Raw genomic sequence first — 24739 nt, 5'->3', positions numbered from 1 at the left:
ACGCGCACGCACACCATAATAACATCATGCATGAAACATCAAATATATCTCAAGGTGAAACTCGTGGTTTGCTGTAAACTACCCTTTGTGTCTACAATCAACTTTTCAAACGCATTTCCTGTTTTGTTATTGAATACCGAGACAAATGCTCATCTGTATTTAATTGTGGATCATAGCTGGAAAATCAAACCGCAAATGAAATGTTCCTATCTGTGTTGTGAATCTGGAATCCTGGCAAATGAAATAAAAACTGTGTAAAAAGAAAAGAGGCTGCATCTCCATTAAAAATACTATTTGGAAATTAAATGTATTTCACTTCAGAGGCATTTCCTCACAAACACTTGCTGAACGTGAAAGAAAAATGATCAAACACAGCTTTGGTTTTTGACAAAGTTTGTTTTTTTTACTTTGCAGTACAGAAATCATTTGAGCCCAAGATATATTTTCTCAGTTGATCAAAACAGAAGATGTCACAGGGCTCTCATCAGTTCAATACTGCTGCAGTACACATTTGGTCCTTCTTAAGCAGTTACAGTGAACCACATTTGCCATCGATCTGCTGTTAATGCTCAGGTTTCCCATCAGATTGCATAATACAGGAACTAATATATCTCCTTTGATGCATTATAGTAACTCAAGCTGTTGAAAACAGGTTCAGGTAGTTGATGCTGAACTACATTTTGCCCCTGTGGCTTGGCTTACAGTATACTGTCTGCTTGGGTATGATGACAATAGGGGGCTTAAAAAAAAAAAGAAAAGGATACACAAAAATGCCAAGCCCACCCACCACTAAACCACATTTCTTTCACAAAGTCTGACCGTATGATGTGAGTGCTGAGTCTCCGCTGTGGTACTGCCTCGCACCGCTTTGCTGTTTGCTGGGCCTGAATGTGCTTAAGTGGCCGCAAAGTGCAAGGAAGACTCAGCTGCTTCACATGATAAAACAGACACACAACACCGAACCACTCCTTTCTCAACCTGACATGAAAAATACCTGCAGAGACAAACATCTGAGATGTGTAGATAATAAACATCTTCCAGAACCTTTTACATGATGACAGAAAAATTGGACTCCCCCAAACCCCCCACCCCTTCCGCGCACACACTCTGTAAGATACTATTGATTATGAATTATCATTGATTTGGCATCTTTGGACTACGCGTCATCTTAATATAATGAATCAGAAGAATGTAGGGTATTAACTGTCTATTGGGCCTAACCAGTGTATAGTGCAACATCCACCTGAATGTGATCTGAAAAAAAAAGCATAGCACCCTCCCTGAACCCTTTCCAACAATACTATATCATATCTTTCTATATATCATGAACTCCGTCAATGGGCAAACCATATACTTGGATAATCAGCCAGCCCATTGGTGTGTACATAATTGTGTAGGTTTTCTATTTTTTGTAAGATTTCAGTTGTCGGCAGCGTTGTCACGATAATCAGGAGTGTTGCGGTCGCGTCCCCCCTCTACTCTGCGGCGTCGCCAAAGATGTCCTGCTTCCCGCGCTCCATCTCGGCAAAGTCAAATTCAGAGCCCGTCATTCTCCGGAAGATGTCCTTGATGTCATCACAGGTGGTCTCAAAGTGAGTCGTGGCATCGTATGAACGGGAGACGAAGATCTAATGGGGACAAAATGTCAAATAGTGAGTTTTCTTTCATTGCACGTTGAGATGGATTAAAAACAATAAAAGGTCAGATAACATTGTATTCATTCTTAAACGATGTTCAAGTCAATAAGAGACAACAACAAAAAACAAGAAATAGGGCTGTCCTGAGCTGAACTCAGATCAGGGCATTATATAATTGAACAGTACCGGCTATTGTGAGCTTTATTATTTAGTTTGCCTGATGTTACCAGAGCCAAATTCACAGGTCTTGGTACTCTCCCGAGGGAATCATTTCCAGGTCTTTCCCCCACAGACCTCGGGTTCATTTTGAAACTAATAGTGCCGTCTTAACAAATCGACCACCAAATGCGCTGAGACTCAATTCTATTCCATACTACTCAAACTACTAATTTGGTAACACCTAAAATATAAACACAAGAAAAAAATGTTGTGTTCACTCACAAGCACAGTATACTGTAAGCCAACTGAGAAACTGTGACATCAAATTAGTTTTTTGTTTTTTCTTTGTTATTTTGTAAAAAAAAGTCCAAATAAAACATTAAGGAACAGCTGGGAAATAGCTGGGATATTTTTGCAACGCGTTAGACCCATTTCCCTGCTAACACACGATGGCAGCAAACAGCACGGCGGTGCAAGAGACAGCATGTTCTGACATAACAGCAACACGTGTAGCCAATTTAATGGTTTCATTAGATGTGAACACTTCGAGCCAACTAAAGCACGAAAACAGAGAATATGAATACGTGTGCAAAATCCAATTATAATTCCTGTCACTATCTCTCCAACCAGACAATGTGTTACGCAACACTGTTGCCAAGGTAACTTCATGCTGAAGACTGCTGTGGACCTCCTGTATATTTCATCTGCAGAACCTGATGTGTTACATGTCGAAAGGAGTTTAGAATATTTTTACATAAATCATGCTGCATAGCTGCTGTTAATCCTCAAAACAAGCTTTTCTTCTAATGAGCATGTTTTAACCCATGTATGACAAATCACATATCTACATTACAAACAACGTTTATAAAGATCTCCATAAATTTAGAGATGAATTTCCTTGGCTTGGCATATAACATATAAATAGGGCCGTATGCATTATAAAAACCCTGCTTCTTACATTTGTTTTAGTTTTTGTGGCCATTTTAATGTTTCCATTAGATATTTAACAGTAATGAGAAGTCACAAAAGGAGGAAAACATTGATAGTTATCATACCATTCATAAGTGCTTATTACTGGTATTGGAAAAAACGAAAAGAAAAGATCAAACGGAGATGCTCGCCTGCACTTTGCAACTCTCCTCCCCTCCTTTAACGTCTGTGAGACTCAGCAAATGGCACCATACACACAGATGCAGTGGAGAAAACCAATCTGATCATATTCGCCATCTCCATCCACAATAAAGTGATTAAAAACCGCACAGGGCAACTAATACAAATAAATGTGAGGTTGTTCTCAAGGTCGGATAACCAGTTTGCAAAAAAATGTGGACGCAGAGGAGAAAACACATCAAACACCTTTTAAGAATTCCTCAGCGCGGATCAAAGTACGTGTCTGTCCTTGATTTTTGTGGGGAGGTCACAGTGGTAGGACATTTTATGTTTTAAGGATGTGTTGCTTACTGTTCACTGTGTTGTGTTAACTTTCTCAAACAAGGTCTGAGTCTGCACCTCAAACTGAAGTACATCAAAAAATAAAACGATAGAAAAAAAAACAACTGTGAAATCCAGTCAGTTATGTAAAGTAGACCTTTTTTTTGTAAATCATCGAAAACATGCAAAAACACCAATATGATGCTGTATCTGATTTCACTGATCATACCTGGCTTTCAGTGCCACTTTCAGTGGGCACATATTGGTCGCTAATGCTGACAAACTTCTGCTCGACGGGCTCTAATAGGTCCAAGGCGGGCTTGATCTCTTTCTCTGGGTCGTTTGTCTCCACTGTGGTGCTGATGATGGCGATATATTTACCCTGGGCTGCCACATTGTGAGCAAAGGAGATCATACAAACGTAGATGTCTGGAAAGAGGAAAAAAAACTTAATTAAAAAAAACATTTCAAAGTTCATTTCTGGTGGTTTGACTGAGAAGATTAAATATTGTAATTTTATGTTAGTGCCTAAACCTGTTGAAGTTGTTAGACATTTCAAATGTTACTTTTTTGGGGGGGGTCAGCTTTCTCCGCATGCACTCTCTACTCTACCCACACTGCTTACAAAAGGCAGAAAGGCTTTTCAAACCAAAATGGTCTCTCAGGATTTATTTTTTTTTTATACATTTACCACCAAGTCTGTCATTTCAGACACTGAAGCTGGGCTACAAGTAAGGATCATTTTCATTATTGATATTATTGAGTCTCAATAAAATTATAAAGTGTCTGGTCCTTTCTCACTCACCGTGCTTCCTGTTGACCTGATTCTGGGGGATGATGATCTGGCAAGAGTTGATGTCACCGGTGTTGCCGACGGGATGACTCAGGACGCAGATGACTCTGATCACCTGACCCACTTTCTTGACACGATCCACAACGTAGCTGGGGTCACAGATCAGTTGCTTGCACCTCGCGATCTGTGGTGGGCAAACACAGCTAAGGAGTCAAGGGGATACGTTTGATTCCAAGGGAATTACAGTCTCAGCCTATGCCATCACAGCTGTAAAATGGTGGGTGAATTGTTTTGACTGTCTCAACCTCCGTGAAATGATTCATTTTACGCTCAGAATTTCATCCATTCGTTCAGGTAATGTTTTAAAAGTGTAGAAGGGCTGCGCGAGTATAGTTAGCACAGGGCTAAACCAGAAGTCAGACAGTTGAGCCGGAGTAAGCCTCTGGTGTGCACGCTCCGCCCATAGAGAACGAGCAGCATGCTTTTAACTGGCCAGCACGGGAATGTCTCACCAGATTTAAAAACCATTCACTGTGAAATGCAAAGAGATTTTTCTGACTGATAGGCTTCATCATCATTGTGTAAAGTCCTTTGGCAACAGCTTTAATGCAATGGACGTTGATTTATGATCCCACACTATAGTTTTACTCTCTGCAAAAATAGTTCATAAAAAATGGTTTGAGTACTTTCTACTCAGAAAAAGGAAACTACCAAATCTTAGCTTACAAACGTAAAGAATAATACGGAGACCAGCATGCTCACCTCTCCCTCGGACTTGACTCCCACCACCTTTCCGTTCTCCATCACGATCTCCTCGATGGGCTTGTTCAACATGTATGTCCCACCGTAGATCGCACTCAGCCTGCAATACAACGACAAATCGGTTCATTCAAAACCAAGATCAACTGCTCACTTGTTAACTTAAACAAATTGATACTGGCTGTGGTGCTACACTGGGGTTTAGATGGATGTAGTCAATATGACTCAATACATTTTTGGGTCACAATTTGAGATGTTACTATCGAGAGATATAAAAATATAAGAATGAATGGTAAGTGAGTGGCGTGAAACTAAACAACATTAATATTGTGATACAGGACTGTTTAAGCTGAATTGATGGCTTGACTAATGACATGACTTTCTGTGGAAACATACGCAACACTGACCAAATGCCATGGATGAACGTCAATAATTAGAAACTACATTTCAGAGGAAAATCACAAAACTTCTCTTCAGAATTATTTCAGCATTTCCCTTCACAGGGTCTACTTTTCAAGTTGAGATGATATAGCTCTATAATATATCCTCCCTGAAGAAGTCTGCTTAAATCTCACAGTGGGCAGGTGGCGAAAACCACATCAGTGTATTTAGTACGTGCATTGCTACGATATAAAATATTCCATTGACTAAGAATTGGGAGCGGAAGAATATTTTGATGAACGAGTACTAAGCCTGGGTGATACGTCCACTTTTTACGGTACATCGATTTATTTTCAGCGACAAACAGAATGAGGGAATGGCATTTATATTGATCTAAATTATTATTTTGCTGCATCGCCAATAAGGTTCCATAAAACCATACTAATGTGCTCTGTGCTGCTTCTTCTTTTTTTAAATCACACTGTATTTATAAAAAGGCTTGTAACATCTCATATGTGGCTTTGACTAAGAAATGAACATTTAGCCCACGTCGAGGAAAATACCAAGATATATTTTGTGTATCGCCATTCAGCCAAAATATCTAGAGATCCGATTTTTGGTCTATATCGCCTAACGACTACTCGAATGTGTTTGATGACATGTTTTTTTTCCATATCGTTTTTACCAGTGGCCTGACGCTGCAGCTAGAAAAACAAAAATACCAATAAAGCATAATGAACTAGAAAAAGAGTAAAAGCAGGTTGGATATACAGCTCAAAACTACGCAAAGAAACAATGAAGCGAGGGCCTCGAACATAACTTTAGGTTGGATGGTGCACAGAGTATGAAACTGAGGGATTAACGTGACTGATAGAGAATGTAAAACTATTATTCAACCCACGTCGGCCACCCCATGGGGCAATGTCAGCTTGGTCTTTGCGTAACAAACGGGGGGTGTTATGGAGCATCGAGAAGCACATAATCAATCGAATGATACACATATGAGAGTTACTCCAACTGGCTAATTCTACCTGCCAGCAGCCCACCTCTACAACCAGTCTGTGTGTGTGTGTCAGCAAACACCTGCCGAGCGATGCAGAAAGAAAATCTTAAAATTACAGACGCACAATGCATTCACAAAAGAAAAGAAATGGAGAACTCATGCAGTGCAAAAAGGAACTGTTAACAGCAAAATGGGAGCAATTTATTTTCCGACATGTAAATATTTGTAATATCTGTTCAAACAAGTGAATAACTAACAAACAAAAACAGCAACAAAAAACATGTCAGGACATTGCCCAAACAATTATGATATGCGTGTACACTAATATGAGTTATGTTGATGCAATTAAGGAGATATGCCAATTCCTTGACCCTTCCCATTTGTGGCAAAATCGAGTTCTAAATATAATGTTGCTTTGTGTTCAATGAGTAACACTTGTGGTCGCAAAGTCAGACCCATTTATAGATAATATATGCATAGCTATTAGCTATTAAAAGTTCCTGTTTACAATGTACCCATGGACGAACAGACAGCTGTCACTCCATTTAAATACTGCAGAAAACATAAAAATGTGGTGATTCTTGGCCAAGTATTGGAGTTATAAGGACCATCTTTTTATCGATAATTTCTAAGTGGACATCTGGACTTTTATTCACAACGTGACATCGGAAATGATGACATCCTCAGGAAGTGTACGTCACACGGAGTCTTAAAACACGCGTGCATATAATGTATGTGACTTGACTGGGTGATGACTGTCAGAGGAAGTGTGATTATGACTAAATTTTTTAATTAAAATGATCATCTTGATAAGTGAGCCCAACAACAAACCTGTCCCATCATGTAGTGTCTGTAACATATATCTCCCTCTCCAAAGTCCTCCAGAGAGGTGTCTTAAAAAGTACTAATATTTGATAAGTCCAGGTGGCGATGAGGCTCATGCTCCAGTGGTGGTGGTTCACGGTGGCTCAGGAACTATTAAGGTGGAGTTTGCAGGGTTGCACATGACTGGTTGTTGTTTGCGGCTTAATTCATAAAACAAACAAAAAGTATAAGCACACTGTGTGATCCTAGTAATAACTATAAGAGTGGAAGTGGAATTTCCTGTGCCGTTATTGACATTAATGACTATCGTGATGTCAATTCCACGGAGCTACTTCAAGAAGTTAAACCACCTTGTGAACAGTAATTATTGTTCTGGCTGATTGAATTTCACTGAATGCCGCAGAACACCACCGAGTACAAATATTACACTTGAAACAAAAGGAGAGTCCCCCTACCTGGCAAAGCCTTGAGGCAGTTCTCCCAGGCCGTACAGTGGGTAGAGGTATGGGCTCTTGCCGTATCTGGCCAGAGACTCGCTGTAAAGCTTTATCCTGTTTATCGTTTGGTTGCAAGGTTGATCCAGGTAACTGTGCAGACAAAAGCAAGAACATGTAAACTTACAAACTGTACAGTTTAATGAGGCTGGGAGGGGTTGATAGCATCACAACAATATGCATAGAACAAGAAGGAAAAAAACAAAAAGACTGACTCATCTGTGCGGTAGAGTGCGAGGGAGTGGCCAGTGAAGTCGATGACCTCCTGGCCCAGGCTGAACTTCTGGAAAATGGCCCTCATCGTCGTCTTGTTGGGGTCAACGCCTTCCATAGTCTTGGGGTCGTTCTCGTCAAAGCTGGCGATGAAGATCAGGAACTTTCTGAAGCGGCGTTTCTCAAACAACCCCATCAGACCTAGAAGACAAAGTTTGGACTTTGACTGAGCCCACAGCACCAGTGGAAACCAAGCTTTAGACCAAACTGTACAGGAATTTAAAAGACCTACTGGATGCCAGAGCTTCAGTCTCAGTAGAGGGGACTTTATGGATTTTGCCTGCCTTGTACACATAACTGCCTTCGATCACTTTGAAATCCAGGTAGCGAGTCACCTGTGTGATCAGCAGCATGCGGACCAGTTGACCTGTACAAAGAAATAGAAACATTGGTGTTGGCATAAAGACATTCATCAAAATGTGAGAATTAAAGATGTACTGCAGATATTTGGTGTACTGCCCCTAAATGTCAGGTTTAAGTGACGATATAAAACTGCATGATATTACAGGTGAGTGATGAAAGTTTACCATTAGCCATAAGGAATTTAGGGATGAGGTCCACATTCCAATCCCGACCTTTTCCCATCGACTCAGGAGGGTTTCCAGGAAGGTTAAAGCGCTTGAACAGCTGCAGGGAGACACCGAAACAGATGATTCACAGCAAACAACTCAAGAGTTCCATCGGAGGAGAATTTCAGAAAGCAACATAACCACTCCAGCTGGACTAACTTAAAAAATATATATATACTATTCATAATATTATTTTCATAAAAACAAAATCTCTGCTGAAGGTACAAGGTGACCAAGTTTGTTCAGAATGAGGTTCATTCAGCTTAAAAAAAATAATTAAAAAAAAATGCCATTAGATGCAAAGTAAAAGTTGTAAAATTGTCAAAAGAGAAGGTTTTTTTTTTTTACAATTTCACCAATGTGACCTCTTCAGTGTAACAAAGTCAAATCAGAGGGGTCAGAGGTCAACTTACATCTTCAAGAGGAGTGATGGAGGCGCTCTCAGCTCCGTAGTAGGAGTTGCGGTCCATGTGCAGAACCTTCTTGCCCTTCACTGACATGATGCCTGATAAAATGCATTCCTGTTGAAAGAGAAAAACAAAATAGGACTAAATGAACGGCTTATTGTTGCATGTCTTTTTTTCCATCGTGATTTCTTAAATATGACTGACACTGCACTCAGCTTGTATCAACATGCATACTATTTAAAAGGAATTACTTCAGTGTAGCTGCCATTTTCGTAAACATGGTCCATGTTTGGAATATTTGTGGCTTCTCAATCTCTGATGTGTGGAGATCAACAGTTTTGGCTGCATGCCAAGCGAGTTGGAATAGAGCACCAGGACAAGTGCACACACATTATTCATTAAACCGGCCTCTTGAAAGTCAGTGAGACGAAACATCGGAGACTCCTCTACTGATTGAGATTTCCTTAACAGTGCAGCAAAGGTGATCACATTTTAGAAACATCATTTGCTATAAGAAAGTCTTTTCAACTTCACGTGAACATCGCACATTAACGTTAAAACAAACAGTTGTTTATGAGGAGGAGGACAAAGAAACACAACTTTGGTAAATTTGTAAATTATATTGGCAGATTCTAACTTTCCTAATCAAACAAAATAATTGAATAAAACACAACCAACATTTCATTTTGACCACAAGAAGGTAGAAAACGAGCTACAATCGTCTGTCTCGCCCTCTGGGGACACTTCACCCGCCCACCTGTAGCAGAAACCTGACTGGCCCACAGGCCTGTCCATCTAACGGACACGCCCCCAAACATCACATCTAATCCTAGACTGTGTTGCACTTTAAGGCCTCATTTTCCAGACCCAGAAGCGATGTCCATTTTCAAATACAGTGTATTGCTACGATCTAATTTTCATCAAAACCGTTGAACAGTATTTGTATTCAACTGGAACCATTCAGTACACGACACTGTGCCAAGTGTATTTATTTGTTTTCCAATTTCTAAAGTTGAAACTGCATTGCTCGCTTTACTAGTTAGTCTAAGATAATTATGAATACACTGCTTGTGTCTTCGTGGACATTCATTTAGTTCATTTCATTCGACTTGTTTACGAACAATATGCTGCAAACGTAAAACCCTCACAATCATTATGAACTGATGCACGAGTAGTTTTTCCTTGAGCTAATGTAAAAACATGGCTTTGAGCACACTGGTTAATCTGAAAGAACAGTACGGTCAGATTTTGGCAGACACGAGAATTCCGTTCTGATGCACCCTTTCAAGCATTAATGCTTGACATGCTTGTGCAAAACTAGGAGAAGCTTTCACAAGTATTTCCAGTTTCATAGGCTCGGTAATGTGACTGGGTTTTATAGCAAGTTTTACAACTAAACTAAATCTCATTACCAAGGGGTATATAGTATAACTTGATTCTCTCATGACAAATCACAAAAACACATCATCCCTGTCATGGGAAGATGTCAGCTACTCTCACTTTCTGTGACACACAGGAAGTAGGAGCAGCTGTACCACGAATGACAATAGAACCGTGACAGGTGGCCACGATTCAACAAACACATTTCAATCAATCTCAATTGCAGGTGTCAAATCCCACAAACTGAGAAGCAACCAAAATGAAACGATGAAATGAAAATGTAAAATAAAAGAAAGAAACGATAAAGCTAAGAGGCGAAAAGCTAAAGTTAAATGCTGTGAGACTTTCTCACCGGAAATTCTTTTGACCACAAAAAACCGCAACGACGCTAAATTTGTTTTTGACCAAATACAAACAACTATTAGCTTTAATAGCTCATTCTTCATAGCGTATGTGCAGTTTCCCCCACAGAAAGATGAAGAGAGCCATATTCTCTGTAAAGGGTTGGTAGTCATGATTAACAATGAGCCAACTATTTTTTTCTACCAGTCTTCTAAAATAAGTTTGACTTTTTAAGACATCTTAATACCACTGCAATGTAACAACTCCTTTTCTATATTTTCGTACTTTTCTACAGAGCTAGCTTCTCCGTCAATGCACTCCTAAAATAACATGCTGCAGTAAAATAAAACAACAACCTGTAAATGCTTCTCTGACTCTATGATCTTGCAATGCCACTTACTTAAGGACATGCAATCAGAGAACAGATCAAGCTTTAGGGCAGACAGCAGCTCGGATGTGTCACTGTCCATCCTGTTGAGTGACATGCAACTGAAACGGACCTGCTGTTGTCTACATAAATGCATGAGAGCCCGAGGCAACCTAGTCATCACTACCTCGGGCAGACAGTAGTGGCCATGCTGACAAAGGGGAAAACACACCGTTCCAGTGTGCAGTGAGGCAGAAGATGGACCCAATATAAAACATTAGCTGCAAAGTCAAAGTCCCAGTTTAATTTTCAGCATATAAAACCCATAAAAATCAAAGAGGATGGGTGAGAGGCAGCAAAGTCTAACAGGGAAGGCTCTCTACAAGGACACAATCACATGACAGGATGTCACAGAGCATGGCAATCCACGCTTTTGATTTTACTGCAGTGTTCAAGTGTTGAAAATCACAAGGTGGACTTTAATCCACTGAGCTCGACAAAGACACACAAAAAAAAAAATACATAAAATGACCGTCCAGAGGATTTTCCCGGAGGTGGAAGTTTAGAGGAATGTATCAATCGATGACCACTTACAGTATGTGCTCAGATGTGATCCGCTGTTCAGTGTTTTTGGGTTGTAGACTGCTGACTATGGTTTGGTACCAAACTTCAATATTTGAAAGGCACCTACTGGATTGCTTCAATACTATCTAGAAGAGGAAAATACCTTGTCATCCGGTACCAAATTTGTATACTTAAGAGTTCATCCACGCAAATAAATCTTTAAGACTTATAACTTTTGCTACCTTTAAGCAAAAGCAAATTAGATGTGCGTCAGCGGACCAGCGTATCCCATACATAGGCTCTACTTGTGCAGCCCGCCGCGTAGATTAAAATCACATTGGTTAAATTTGAGTAAATTCTTAATTAGAACGCTTTCACTCTTTTGAAACAGATTTTTGGCCACATACTTGTCTGACTCGTGCGCTGCAGTGACTGCGTAAGGAGAGGCATCTCTGCGTGCAGCAAGCTAACTACCATCTACCGCTAACCTTTATGTGAAGTGTTGGGGGCACCTATAAATGTTAGCATCTACCAACAGTCTGCATGAAGCGTTTAGGTGACATCTGTAAATTGTGGCTACAGAAAGTAACCAGAGTTCAACTGTCCCTCTCTAAACTGCATAAAAAGTCAAGATTTGTACTGTAATCTTCGGTATAATTCTCTGATTGCCGGAATGAGTTTTGTAAAATTAGAATCAATAAAAGTATTGTTCAGGAATCGGTATCAAAGTCAAGGTGTCGATACGAGAGTCGCAAACCTTTCTGAACACCACCCAGGACGTCATCTTGGAAAAACTGACTGGTATTTTTTACAATTTTATGATATAAAATTATCTAAATAATAGATCATTTTTTCATTTCTTTAAAAAACAAAAACAAAACTGATACAGATCAATAATGAAAATAACTAACCATACTGTACTATGCAGTGTAAAAGTGTACTGTGGTTTGCTGTGTTGCAGTTTAGCGCACTACAGAGGTCTGCAGATTAAAGCTCTATAATGCAAACCATGTGATAAACTTATAAAATTAGAATGAAATGTGCTAGATTTAAAGGAAGTTTGATGTTTTATGACAGAATTTTATAGCTCTATTTGGTTAAAATAAAGTTAATGATGCATCAACCACTGAGTGAGCGTTTCCATCCACCTGGTGTTCACTTGTTGCTAGGTAGCCATCATTTACTTTTAGTCGCTCATTCTGAACTTTCATATGCTCCAGAATTAACTTGCATCACACGACTGTTGTTTTCAAACAGTGTTAATCTTCCTAAATGTAAATGACATAACTAATTATAAAATATAAGAATGTCCTATGCTGATCAACATATTTATAACAGATAAAAAGGTCCCATCTATTCAATTCAATTCAATTTGATTTATACAGGGGCAAATCACAACAGAGGTTTTCTGGCCCCGATCCATTGTTTTACACAGCTGACAAACAATTGTCATGGATGGCATTACCGATGTGGGAGTAACAGAGCTGCATTAAATGCCACTAATTTGAAAAGGCACTTAAAAAAATAAACACATAACGAATTACACTGAGTTGTAACTGAGTTCACTCAGGAACTGTGACAAAGTGTTATTGTGATTTTTATTTGTATTGACTGTGAATGTCAAGTTCAGTTCAGACCAAACCTGCTTGTCAAGTCACAGATGGGCAGTTTTAGATTGTGTGCTTATTAGAGGAGACACCAACTCCTTTAAATGACAGAACGGCTTCAGATAAAGATGGAGGAACTGAAAGTTCACGGTATAAATTTGCATGAGCCTGCTGGGTATTCTGTTGAAGTCAAATTCTCAACCCTCATTATCACTATCGTCATTCACGTTGAACTACAGAGACTATTTACAGAGAGAAAACTTGCTTATTTTGTTAAAATAATTGTGGGGAAAAAAAAAAAAACTTAGATACACTAATTTTTTTCTTATTGCATTAGCGATATATTCGATTGTCAAGCATATACATTGAACCGATTTGACTAATTTTAATAAACTTAACGTGTGCACTTTGCAGCTATATTATGTAGTGATCAGAACCCGGCATCAGCAGACACTCAATATTAAATGACTTGGATTGTGAGCAAAAAAAAACATGATGGGGACATCCCAAATAAAATAACCTACATTTAAAGTGTTTGATAGAATCCTGTCCGAATAAATATGTAACGCCGATATCTCTTTGAGGGAATATCAGTTGTCTTCAAAGACTGACAGAACATCACGTAGAGTACGGCCCACATCCAAGAATAAGAGAACAATATGTGCACACGGAATACCAACTATCTTTGTATCAACAATACCTCAATAATAATAAAAACAATAACAATAATGTTCACTATAATCGTTATATCAAATTTCCATATCACTAAATCTGGAGTATATACTTTGGTATATTTACATTTTTAACAACTACTTTTTATAATTAGGTAATCAATTATTTTCTTGATTAATGGTGGATTGCTTCAATGTTAGTAGGTTTTCTCCTCACATGATTGCTGTTCTATTCGCTTCTCTCTTCTGAAGGCTAACAGCTGCTTACTTGGGATCACCAACAGCATCATATTGTGAAACAGACTGGACTTGGGTAGTTTGATATCTTGTAAACAAATCGTCTTTACAGTTAAACATTTAATATAAAGAAAAGTAAAGAAAACATAAATAATAAAGAAAACAGAATGGGATGGTATAAGCAATATCTAATACAAACAAAATAACTGACAGTTGGTTTGGACAGCGCTGTTTACAATTTTGATGATAGGCTTATAAGAATGCTGTGTATCTTGAGTGAGCAGCACTTGTGTTGGTGGTCAGCATAAAAGGGAATAGTGGCAGATGTGCAGATGTGCAGAAGTGAAGTCACTGCATGCAGGATGTAAAACCATGTGAAAACTACACTGCAGCTTCAGCCTTTTAGTCTGCAGGCTGGCCGGCAACCATCTCTCACAAAACTGAGCTTGCAAAGTACTAGTAGTGTACTTTTGGTTCGTCTGTCTGTGGTGGTGGTGGTGGTGGTGGGACCACACCCAGATGTGAGCTAAATCCACAGCCTGTCCACCAAATTTTAAGCAACCCTTCTGCCCGGCTGTTTGTACCCTCCCTGTTCTGGGCCGAAGGCGCTTTATAACTCAAGTGTTTGCTGGCAAAAACAAAATGTTACTTTTCAGTAAATTAACAGAGCTACATTGAGAGATTTAATAATAGCCTTTGATTTGTATAGAGAAGTTTTCCAGATTAACAGTAGTACAGAAAATGCAATAATTTAGTGCCTTTAGATTTGCCAGGAAGTTGCTTATTGGTCTGCAATAAAGTCCTAAAGTCATCACGGGATTTCCGTGACATGCTTCCGCCTTAGAAAACTGACAGCACGTCAGGAGGCCTGTCAGAGGGTCGTTTTCTCGATGACACGGTACAGACTTGCAAGCAGTTTCCAGATAAACAAACCGTACACGTCGGCTAAGAAAACCTCCTGAAGTGACACCTCACATTCAGCGTTACGAGTCTTAAAAGCGAGCGAACACGACATTAACATGTCCTCGTTCAGTCTCCAGCTAGCATCAGGGACTGACGGTTGCATGGTCCACAGCAACTCCAATTTACTAACTGCGATAGTCGGCTTCATGTGGCTTCATGTGGCTTCATGTGGCTTCATGTGGCTTCATGTGGCTCCGCCGGACTTCCCTGTGTGGAGACTCCACCGCGCTGAGCGGAAACTTAACGCAGCTACAGCTCGTTAGCTCGTTAAGAGTTGTAACCGCTTTCAAAAGACGAGGCAGCATCTGTTACATTTAGAAATGACTGAGATGAAGTCAATAACTTGGGTTATTAAGCAAAAGATGAATCAGGGGGAAACTGTGACGAGGGGCAACTCCAGCGTTTGCAGGCTAATTAGTTAGCTTAACGGCTAACGTTAGCGGATTTGTCACCCGCGTTATAATCGTATCACGGCCGAGACCAGGTGCCGGATTTGGCACAATATTTCAACATAACCGGGGAAGTAACCGCGCTAATTATATTTACAATGAATGCGGCGCTTACTAACAACAGCGACAGCTTGAGAGTTTAAACTTATCTTGTATGCGTAAAGAGCTGGTCATGTTAATCTGATAGCATTTTGAGTTAGCTACTTAGCTCACAGTTTCCGTTACCCGACATGAAGTCTGTCACCCTTGGTTAGCGGCTAAGCTAGCTACTTAGCGCTAGCCCTGCTCGCTCGGCCCGCTGGCCGTAAAGCCCGGTGAAGCGCTAACTGCGTCGGTAACAGGTTGTCAATCCTCCCCGCGCTGCTATCGCGTCGTTTGAGTGTCTCTCACCGTGAGCCCGGTGCCCAGCACGATAACGTCGTATTCTTCATTCATTTTTCCAAATCTTTAGTCTTCCGCTCCTGAATATCGGGAAAGAAGAAAATGGAGATCTGTGGTGCTGGAAGTGAGAAGGGGCTGCGGCTCCGCGTCAGGCGCCACGGGTGGGGGTGGGGTGGGTGGGGGGAGGGCGGAGGAGGGGCGGGGAAGAGGAGGGGGAAGGGCGGAGGAGGGGCGGGGCTTCTCCTCCCGTAAATCACTTTGAAAGAGGAGTCGTCTGACTCCTGTATGAAAATGGTATGATTATTTCAGAAAGCAGAACTCAAGAAGAGACCAGACATTTCCGAGGAATGTTTTAAAACATTACAACTTTTTCACATTATTATTGTTTCCTATACAAGCACCGTACTGTATGACAGCTTTAATGTGCATCTCATAAAATCCACAACCAGCCTTTAAACAATAATATTTACCAATTTGCGGGAATTAATTATTAAGTCTTGTTGGTTTCTGAAAATTGAAGAAATTCTGATCACTCTATCACAAATAGACTATACTATAGGTTTAACTATGCTTTTTTCTTTTTCTTTTCTTTTTTTTTTTTATAAGAAATCCCACTGACAATTAATAAATAGGCCAGATTCAAATTCAATTACATTTTATTCAAGAGCCAAATCTCAGCATGAGTCCTCTCAGGGCACTTAACATTGTGAGGTTCTTGCAACAGAACCTTACAACAGAGAGGAACCCAATTCTCACATCATTTGGAAGGAAAAACATCCTTTTCACAGAAAGAAACTAATTGATTTGCAGCAGATTTTTTGACAGATTGGTTGAATATAGGTGTATAGTTTGCTAAAAACTCTAGTTGAGGTCTAATTACAGCAACTTTAAAGTCCTGCAGTAAATTCCCTGTTAATGAGGATATATTGATCTGATCTAACATGGAAGAGGTAAAACATCCAGAGATCGACAGGAGAGAAGCACTCCAAATCAAAACAGGTCCTACAGACGTTTCCAAAGACCAATGTTTGACCAAACATTTGTGACAGCTGTAGGAAGGATATGCCTATTCTTTAGTTAGTAAAGAAGCTCACTAAATCATCTCTAGTAAGAGCTAAATGAATACAGGACTCCACAGAGCTGTGACTGTTTGTCAGCGTGACTACAGTGCTGAAGAGAAATGCAGGGTTGTAGTTGTGTTCCTCTATCGATGAATAATTTGAGGTCCTGACATCAAGGAGGGCTTTCTTATACTTTACATACAGTCTGTGATGCTATCAGACTATCGTCCCATGGTGAACGTCTTCTACATTAGTGGAACACCACTTCTTTTCCAGCTTTTGCAATGTTTGCTTTATAGAGCAGATTTGCAAATTGTACTAAGGAGCTAGCTTCCTCTCTTTCATTACTTTCTCTTCAGAGGTTCAACATTGTTAAGGCAACAGCACTATCAACAAGATAATCCACTTTTGAGGAAGTGAAGTTGAGGTAGCTGCCCTCCATTGTATTGAAACATGGCACATAGATAAATAATCACTTCCTTGAAATTTGGTTATAGTAATATCACATAGAGCCACTGTAATGGAATGTTTTCCCAAATGCTGCATAGTCTTTTACTGTAAATGTAAATGTTATGTAAAACAAGAGGGTTTTGAGGATATATATAATAAATGTATAGTTTCTAGGCCATAGGTCAGAGCAAAACAGTGACTGGGGTTTATTAGAATTTTGATAAAGTCAGTGGAGTCCAACAATGAACATTGTAAATGGTCTGCACTCATTACCTTGGCAGTCTACAAAGCATTTGAATTGTTTTGCCTACTGTTCACCCTTTCACAAACACACCAATGACAATAGAGCTGCCATGCAAGGTGCTTAGCTGCCATCGGGAGCAACTTCAGGTTCAGTGTCTTGCCCAAGGACACTTTAGCACATGGACAGGGTGACAGGGGATTGAACCACTGACCTTACAATTAGTGGGCAACCCACATCCACATCCACCCACATCCCCATGAATGTCAAAGTCAACCACTATAATTACTTTATCTGTGCTACGCACTAAATCAGATTTTTAAAAAAAAGTCAGATTATTCACATAAAAAACTCTGACTAAGGTGACTGGTTATGATGTTTTCAGGCTGTAGTGAGAAAGGCAAAGAGTAAGACTTTCAAAGGAGTTACAGCATAATAATGTTTAGGCTGAACAATGTAGTAATGATGCACTATAGTCTCCCTTCACTATTTGAGTTGCCAGTGTGAACTTGGTTCATGGGCCTCACTCCTGTTTAGTAATGACAAATAATAAAGTAAGCTTCTGTGTTAGTCACTCTTGTCTCACATTAGTCTATAGAGGACTGCTTTTACAATCTCATTTTAAAATGCAAAAACTCATCAATATATTTATTGCAAAGACAAAAGTACTTTTTTTTTTTTAACACAAATGTTTTAATCCATACACATTCAAGAGCATACACTAGTTTTTACAGATTGTACACTCACACAAGGAACACACACCAGCCAACCAAAGAGACAGAAGAACTATCAGACTGATCATTTAAGCTTCGGTTTTGTTTTGTGTCACGCTTCCCAGGAACTGTATTTTCAAGCGAGAGGTTTTATGATGGTATCAAAATACAATCGGGTGAGCTGATCAGAAGCGTGTCCAATCATGTCTAAACCCCACTGCACACCATCTCCTGCAGAAAAGATGCCAATCCACAACCCTCAAAGATGTATTGTAATCCACACAACTAGAACTAATTAACTTCCAAAAGGAAATATTTCAGCTCCTTTTTTTTTTTTTTTTTTTTCTTGAATGAATTATTAAGAACCAATTGCAAATAAGTGTTAAGATTTACGACGTGTTCGGCAGGCCACATTCAAACACTTGCACTACAGCTGGTTTCCTGGCGAGCTGCCGTGCTGTCGTGCCTGATGCGTCCTCGGAGTCTTTGAGCCCGAGCAGCAGGAGAGTCCTGGCTGCTTCTGTGTGCTGCCCAATGCAAGCCATGTGAAGAGCTGAGAGGAGAAGAGAATACGAGGAGCTGAGCAGTGGATGGTAAACAGTGCAGTGAACATTTAGTTACCTCTTATTACTGATTGAGTTTTGTCCTCTGATTTACATTATCATCTGATGCAAATGGAAATGCAGACCGATAAGGGAACTCTTCAGCTGCTAAATCACATAACCCTTTTCATTGTATGCATCCATTTATTCATCATTTTTATTGTTGGTTTGTTTTTATGTTAACACAGAAGTTAAATAGAATGCCATTCAGCAGCTGACTCAAATTTCAGAGGTCTCTTCTGGTTTCTTGAATGCATCATCCTCAAAGTTTATAAACAAATTTAACTGGTTTTCAGGTCAACTGTAACACAGCTTTACCATAAATGACCAATGACAATATTAATAAGGCTGACTATTCTGTATGTTTACAGTGATGGAGTGTTGATCTGCGGCAGTCCAATGGCTCTGCAAGTTGATTTTCAAAGTTTAAAAATAAATGCAACCTTAGGACATGCATGACTGAAAATTGTGCAAAAAATGATGATGGCTTTGGGCTTGTTTGTTGTTTTATCTGGTCACACACGCAGTCTGGATGAACTAGAATTCGTTTTGGGGTGTTATCACAAACTAAATGGTCCCTCAGGATGTTGCCACTAATATTTAATATTAGAGAACAAAATCTATAAGGCTTTTAAAAACATAATGAATTGATATTAATTAAAAAAAAAAAAAAAAAAAAGAACACCAGCCAGCCGAAATGCACAACACTTAATGAGGTCTGATACACTGCTCACCGGTTCTTCCCTTTTTGTCCTGAACATGAAGATCTGCACCCAACTCCAGCAGCGTTTTTATAGTCGACGTGTGGCCCTCCTGGGAAAAGCAGAATAAAGTGGAAATATTAGGGACCCCGTCACTGTGGCTTTTCCTGAAACTTCTGTTCTGGGTAAAAAAAAAAAAAACAACTTCAGGACTTTCTAATGCCAAAATGGGCAAATCATGAAAAAAAAAAAAAAAAAATTTTTCCTCCTTTACATAATTTCTTTACCTAAATACTAGCATTATGTATATCTATATAAATTGTCTATCACTGTCTATTCATCATTAAAATCAAGAGCACTGCTTTACTGCCTTCATACTGATCCCTTTTCATTTGCACGTGTTGTAATTGACTCAGTCTTGTTATAATTAATCTGATTAATGTAATCTATAATTAATCTGATTTGGTGGATCACTAATAGTTTAAAAAAGAAATCTTAAATCTTGAACCTGGTATCAACCTGAATCTAAACTGCCAACATCTCAGATTTATATTCAGTGACTGGGATAGGTCAAATAGGCAAGAATAAGAATAAGGTGGCCGTCTTTCTGTGCTAGAACCAAATGGCGGGAAACTGGGAACCGTACAGGTTGCTTTAAATTGACTGAGTATAATACATAAAGCAGCATATTTCTTCCATCAATGTGAAAAATGTTAACTGCAGCTGGTAACTGCTACTGGAAAGATCTATCACTCACTAAAAATGCCCCCCAAAAAACCTGCCACACAGAAAAAATGGCAAGAACAAACTGTCACACTCAGTAATAAAGTGGAAAAACATTACCTTTAAACTATTTGGTCTAATTATCAGGTCACATGGTCCTTATTCAAGGGGCCAGTACAAGCCATGACAGGACATTTAACTTACTTTATTTAATCAAATAGAAATAACTAAATCATTAGGACCTATTTGAATTGGAGGAAGCAATTTTGTCTGAATAAATTCGTGATATAACCCCCAGATTCCCAACTTTTTATCAGACATACTGCTGCAGGTCTGTTGGATCAACTCAAGTACCCTTTATCAACACCGCAATTAATTTCACCCGTTTATCCATTCATTTCAGTTATGTTTTTTTTTTTTTACTGTTTATTCATTTCACTTTAACTAACAACATCAACAAGTTATCTTTTACTTATAGAGATTCCACAATTCATTTTTAGCTAACAGTTTCAACCATTTATCCAATAATGTTTGACCTTTTTCACCATTTACCCTTTGCATTCAGCAAACTATTTCAACCACTAACCGAATCGTTGATCTAACCTTTGCAGCATAATGGAGGGCAGTGAGTTGAATGTCAGTCGCCCTCTGGTTCACGTCTATACTGAGGTTCTGCACCAGGAAACGCAGAGCCTCCTCCTGGCCTGTGACGGCGACCTGGTGCACCGGCTGAGTCCCCAGGATGTCAGCTGCTGTTGGAGAAGCCTATAAAAACACACACAGGTGAGGTGAAGAGAGTACACGTCACTTTAAAATGTCTATACCAGCAATGAAACGTTATCGCATTGGAATGCTTCGCTTGTATACCTACCTGGTGGTTCTCTAAAAGCAGCCGGGCCACAGAGATGTGTCCGTTCCTTACAGCATCCATAAAAGGAGTGACTCCACAGCTGTCGGTGCTGTCTGGGATGTAGCCACATCTGGAAGAAGGCCGGTGGAGGTGGAGGCAGACAGACAAATGTAATATGTAGGCTGAAAATGATAATCAAGCTTAAAAGTGCAGACCAAACATTCCCTCCAAAAAAGTCATAAATTTCAGAATGTGGAATTTTTTCAGTGGCACAAATGAGTCCTTCACTTAAATTTTCCCCACTCACATTTATCCTGCCAAACTGGAGATTTAACCAGCAACCCCTAGGTCACACTGACATTCACACTTCTGAGTGTCATCTTTTGTATTTATTATTTTGAGCTGGCAATTCTGTGGAAAAGGTCCAGGGATGCATATAACCAAAGTCACATATCCATAGCTGACTGGAACATTTTAGAAATCTGACTTTACATACAATTTGTTTTTGGGAAAGTATTCCACATACAAAATTTTAACCTACCTCTCCAGCAAGATCTTAACAACCTCCTCGCAGCCGTGCATTGCTGTAAAATGAACAGAGAAAGTATCAATTATAATCTGGCAATGAATGCTAAATTTGTGAATTTTATATTTTGGTGCATACCAGGTGTAGCTATTCAGCCACTATTTATTGCAGTTTAATTCAACTCTATTTATATAGTGCCATATCACAACAACAAAAATCATCTCAGGGAACTTAACATAGTAACTTCACATAGTAACAGTTAATGAGAGAAACCCAACAACTCAACAATTCCCGCAGGAGCGACACAAGGAAAAAGGAAGGACAACAACAGCATAGAGATACTAAAGTAGACTTTGGAGCCGCCATGCGAGGGAATCAAATGAGAGGTCGACATGAATTCAAAGCCTGAATACAGCGCCGACACACTCCATCAGTCTTTGTGTTACCAGAGCTGTAAAGTCTGATGTGGTTGAGAGCGCTGGTATCTTACTGGGGAGTACCTTTCGTCTCCAAGCAGGATAACCCTGTGACACGGTCATGATGTCTCCAAAGCGCACTTCTATTCTTTCTTTTCCTTGTGCAACTCACATTGTTGCGAGGAGAGAGGCAACAAAACGTTTGAGCTTTTCAGTAAAAGTGTCTGCCAGGCTGACAGGCTTAGACTTTATTACTACAGAAGGAAGACACAAATAACCGTCTTCACGAGGGAGAAGGAAAGCCGCTGCTGTCCTTCATCAAAGTTGACAAAGCTTTCTGTTAGAAAGGTTTTGTGATTGTGTTCTAAAAATCTTCATCGCTATCGCTGTAAGTTTAACAGAGGACCAGGTCCCGTTACTGTGTAATACTCTTTTTCTCCACTCTCTTTCTTCTTTCTACTCTAATACAGTGCTGTATGGAAGGTCGTTAGTGCCACAATTTGCCCATATTTTCACGTGATTTAGTTCAGAACTGCTCTACGCCATCTCATTGCTAACTAGGCTGTGCCACGGCAGCCATATCACATGATTATACGCATGTGACGACATTGGCTATCTTGGAAATACCCACTGGTTAAATCTGCAATCTTGGAAGTGCCCATGCATGTGGTTACATCCGCCGTCTTGGACGTACCTACGCACGTGACCAAGTCTTATTCTAATTTTGACATTATTGTGCAGGTTGAACAGAGCAGTCCTAGAGATCCAAAATCATGTCCCATGTCCACAAGCTAGAACTTGGGATGTGAGAAAGTTTTACCCGCAGTGTGCAATGGTGTTCTTCGCGTCTTGCTCACTGTCCTCCAGATGTCTGGTGTGGCAAGAAGTAGGTGCTGTATGACCAACGGATCCCCCTCCCTGCAGGCAATATGGAAGGAGTTCCAGCCGTCCTTGTTTCTCAGTGCGGGGTCAGCACCATGGCTCAGTAGCTCCTGGATCACTTCAAGGTTCCTTCGAGTGCAGGCCATCATCAGAGGAGTCCTGAGAGAGAAGACAGTCACCTCAGCTGCAAAAAATTAACAAGGAATTGTACATTTTGTCACGTCATTCAAATGGTATAACATATTTGAATCTTCCAAGTTTCTCAGTTGATCAATTATGACATAATCAAGTATCCGAGTAATAGGGTTTACATCCGGGCATTTGCCTCGAGCTGTCCCTGCTCGATTCGCGGGCGGACCTTCATTGCATGTCATTCCTCAACTCTCTTCTTCCTATTTTCTGTCTATCTCAACTGTCACTGTCAAAAAAAGGCATAGAAATGCCCAAAAATAATCTTAAAAAGAATAAAAGAAGAAACTTTGATTTTAGTAGTTTGCAATAAAAATAAACATATTATTGTGTATCAAGATACAGAAGAAAACAATACAAAATACATGGAGAATTATTTTTAAAATATGAAAAATTGTTATTGACTATATTATAAAAGAGTTTATAAAACCTTAGTAAGTCAAAAATTCCCTCCTTCGAGCCGGATTCGAACCAGCGACCTAAGGATATCAGCAATACACCGCTACAGTCCTCCGCTCTACCAACTGAGCTATCGAAGGGCGATGACACCGTCCACTAGACAGTTGATCTAAAACCCCACCAGAGGGCGCCACGTACATCGTTTATTTACTCGTCACTATATTAATGCGTACTCACCAGTCAGCCTTCTTAAGACTGTCCACCTTAGCTCCTTTTCGTAGCAGGTAGCGAACACATTCCTTGTGGCTCATGGAGGCGGCGTCATGAAGCGGCCTTTTGTAGTCACTATTATACACCTCCACATCCACGCCCAGCCGATTTATTAGATACTCCACAATATCCAGGTGTCCATGTCTGGCAGCATAGTGCAGCAAGGTGTCTCCTGACCGGCCAACGTGTTCGCAGCTGACAGCCTGCACCGCCGCCGAGCCGCCTAATGTTATCTGTTTCTCCAGCGAGCTTAACTGTCCACCCTGAGTGAGCTTCACTAGCCGTTTTAAAGTGTTTTCATCCATGCTGGCGAGAAGTGGACAGCTGCTGCTGGAGCACACAGTAACTCACCGAAGAAAATAAGAGAAATAGTTCCTCTGCACGGTCACGGACGTGCTCGGTGAACGTGTTTACCAGCTTCACGCTTACTTACGGATAGGCTACCAATTAAATGACCAACCATGACCTTACACTGTACACCTAACCAAAAAGATATAAATCCATGATTTGTATCATCAGTATCTCTGGTTAAATCTGTCTATGAGACATTATTTGGTATTTCACATAGGAAAGCATTACAAGATAAAAAAATAAATAAAACAACAGCGATATATAGGATTGATACATATACGTTTTAGGAAGCTATAAATGTGAATAGCTGTATTACAAGTTGCCTTGGACTATGCCAGGACTACAATTAGATCAAATCTGTCAATTAACCGTATAAAAGTAATATAAATGACAGTAGAACAACATACAAGAGTATACCAATAAAAGAAATGGGCAAAACTGACAAAAATAGATAAACAAACAAACAAACCGAAGCCTATCTAACAAATGTCACCACGGACTAACCCTTTGTTCTTTCCGGCAGAGCAGCGCGCTTTGCATCATGGATAATGTAGTTATTGTGACAACGTGCGATTTGGTTGTTCAAATAACTCAAACTGTTTAGATCAGTAATTCCTGAAAGAATATGAATTTATATATTGTTTACTTAGTATTAGCAATAAGTGCCGCTGTA

At 39.8% G+C, this 24739-nt stretch overlaps 2 protein-coding genes and 1 non-coding gene across 3 annotated transcripts; all 3 read right to left on the bottom strand.

Moving 5' to 3' along the window:
- Positions 1–376: 376 nt before the first annotated feature.
- gdi2 (GDP dissociation inhibitor 2) lies at positions 377–15845 on the bottom strand. Its single transcript, XM_069713132.1, has 10 exons — positions 15702–15845; positions 8738–8845; positions 8283–8382; positions 7988–8122; positions 7698–7896; positions 7444–7575; positions 4783–4882; positions 4033–4204; positions 3457–3656; positions 377–1628 (listed from the first exon to the last, which is right to left on the bottom strand). Exons 1-10 carry the CDS (start codon positions 15744–15746, stop codon positions 1476–1478), a joined length of 1344 nt encoding a protein of 447 aa, XP_069569233.1. The 5' UTR covers positions 15747–15845; the 3' UTR covers positions 377–1475.
- A 1881-nt stretch (positions 15846–17726) lies between these two features.
- On the bottom strand, positions 17727–24132 carry ankrd16 (ankyrin repeat domain 16). Its single transcript, XM_069713133.1, has 7 exons — positions 23683–24132; positions 22796–23016; positions 21575–21617; positions 21055–21163; positions 20787–20948; positions 19494–19572; positions 17727–18710 (listed from the first exon to the last, which is right to left on the bottom strand). The coding sequence occupies exons 1-7, from the start codon at positions 24018–24020 to the stop codon at positions 18547–18549; spliced, it is 1116 nt and encodes a 371-aa protein (XP_069569234.1). The 5' UTR covers positions 24021–24132; the 3' UTR covers positions 17727–18546.
- trnay-gua (transfer RNA tyrosine (anticodon GUA)) lies at positions 23498–23585 on the bottom strand. Its single transcript is given in 2 exon segments — positions 23498–23533; positions 23549–23585. It is a non-coding gene; the product is annotated as a tRNA-Tyr (tRNA).
- Positions 24133–24739: the final 607 nt, after the last annotated feature.

Source organism: Brachyistius frenatus, unplaced genomic scaffold (assembly GCF_029030835.1).
Source record: "Brachyistius frenatus isolate BFR_SWC_R1_liver_20210118 unplaced genomic scaffold, ASM2903083v1 Contig_116, whole genome shotgun sequence".
NCBI classification, from domain to species: Eukaryota; Metazoa; Chordata; class Actinopteri; family Embiotocidae; genus Brachyistius; species Brachyistius frenatus.
This window is presented reverse-complemented; position numbering and strand designations above follow the sequence as displayed.

What these genes read in the sequence shown, in the direction of transcription:
- gdi2 (XM_069713132.1), bottom strand. Translation starts at nt 15,746, where the DNA reads ATGAATGAAGAATACGACGTTATCGTGCTGGGCACCGGGCTCACG. An exon ending in TAAATTCCTTATGGCTAATG is followed by an intron (nt 8,123 to 8,282) that starts GTAAACTTTCAT and finishes TTCTTTGTACAG; the next exon opens with GTCAACTGGTCCGCATGCTG. An exon ending in GCACTCTACCGCACAGATGA is followed by an intron (nt 7,576 to 7,697) that starts GTCAGTCTTTTT and finishes TTGTCTGCACAG; the next exon opens with TTACCTGGATCAACCTTGCA.
- ankrd16 (XM_069713133.1), bottom strand. Translation starts at nt 24,020, where the DNA reads ATGGATGAAAACACTTTAAAACGGCTAGTGAAGCTCACTCAGGGTGGA. An exon ending in TGCTTTTAGAGAACCACCAG is followed by an intron (nt 20,949 to 21,054) that starts GTAGGTATACAA and finishes GTGTTTTTATAG; the next exon opens with GCTTCTCCAACAGCAGCTGA. An exon ending in GGACAAAAAGGGAAGAACCG is followed by an intron (nt 18,711 to 19,493) that starts GTGAGCAGTGTA and finishes TTCTCCTCTCAG; the next exon opens with CTCTTCACATGGCTTGCATT.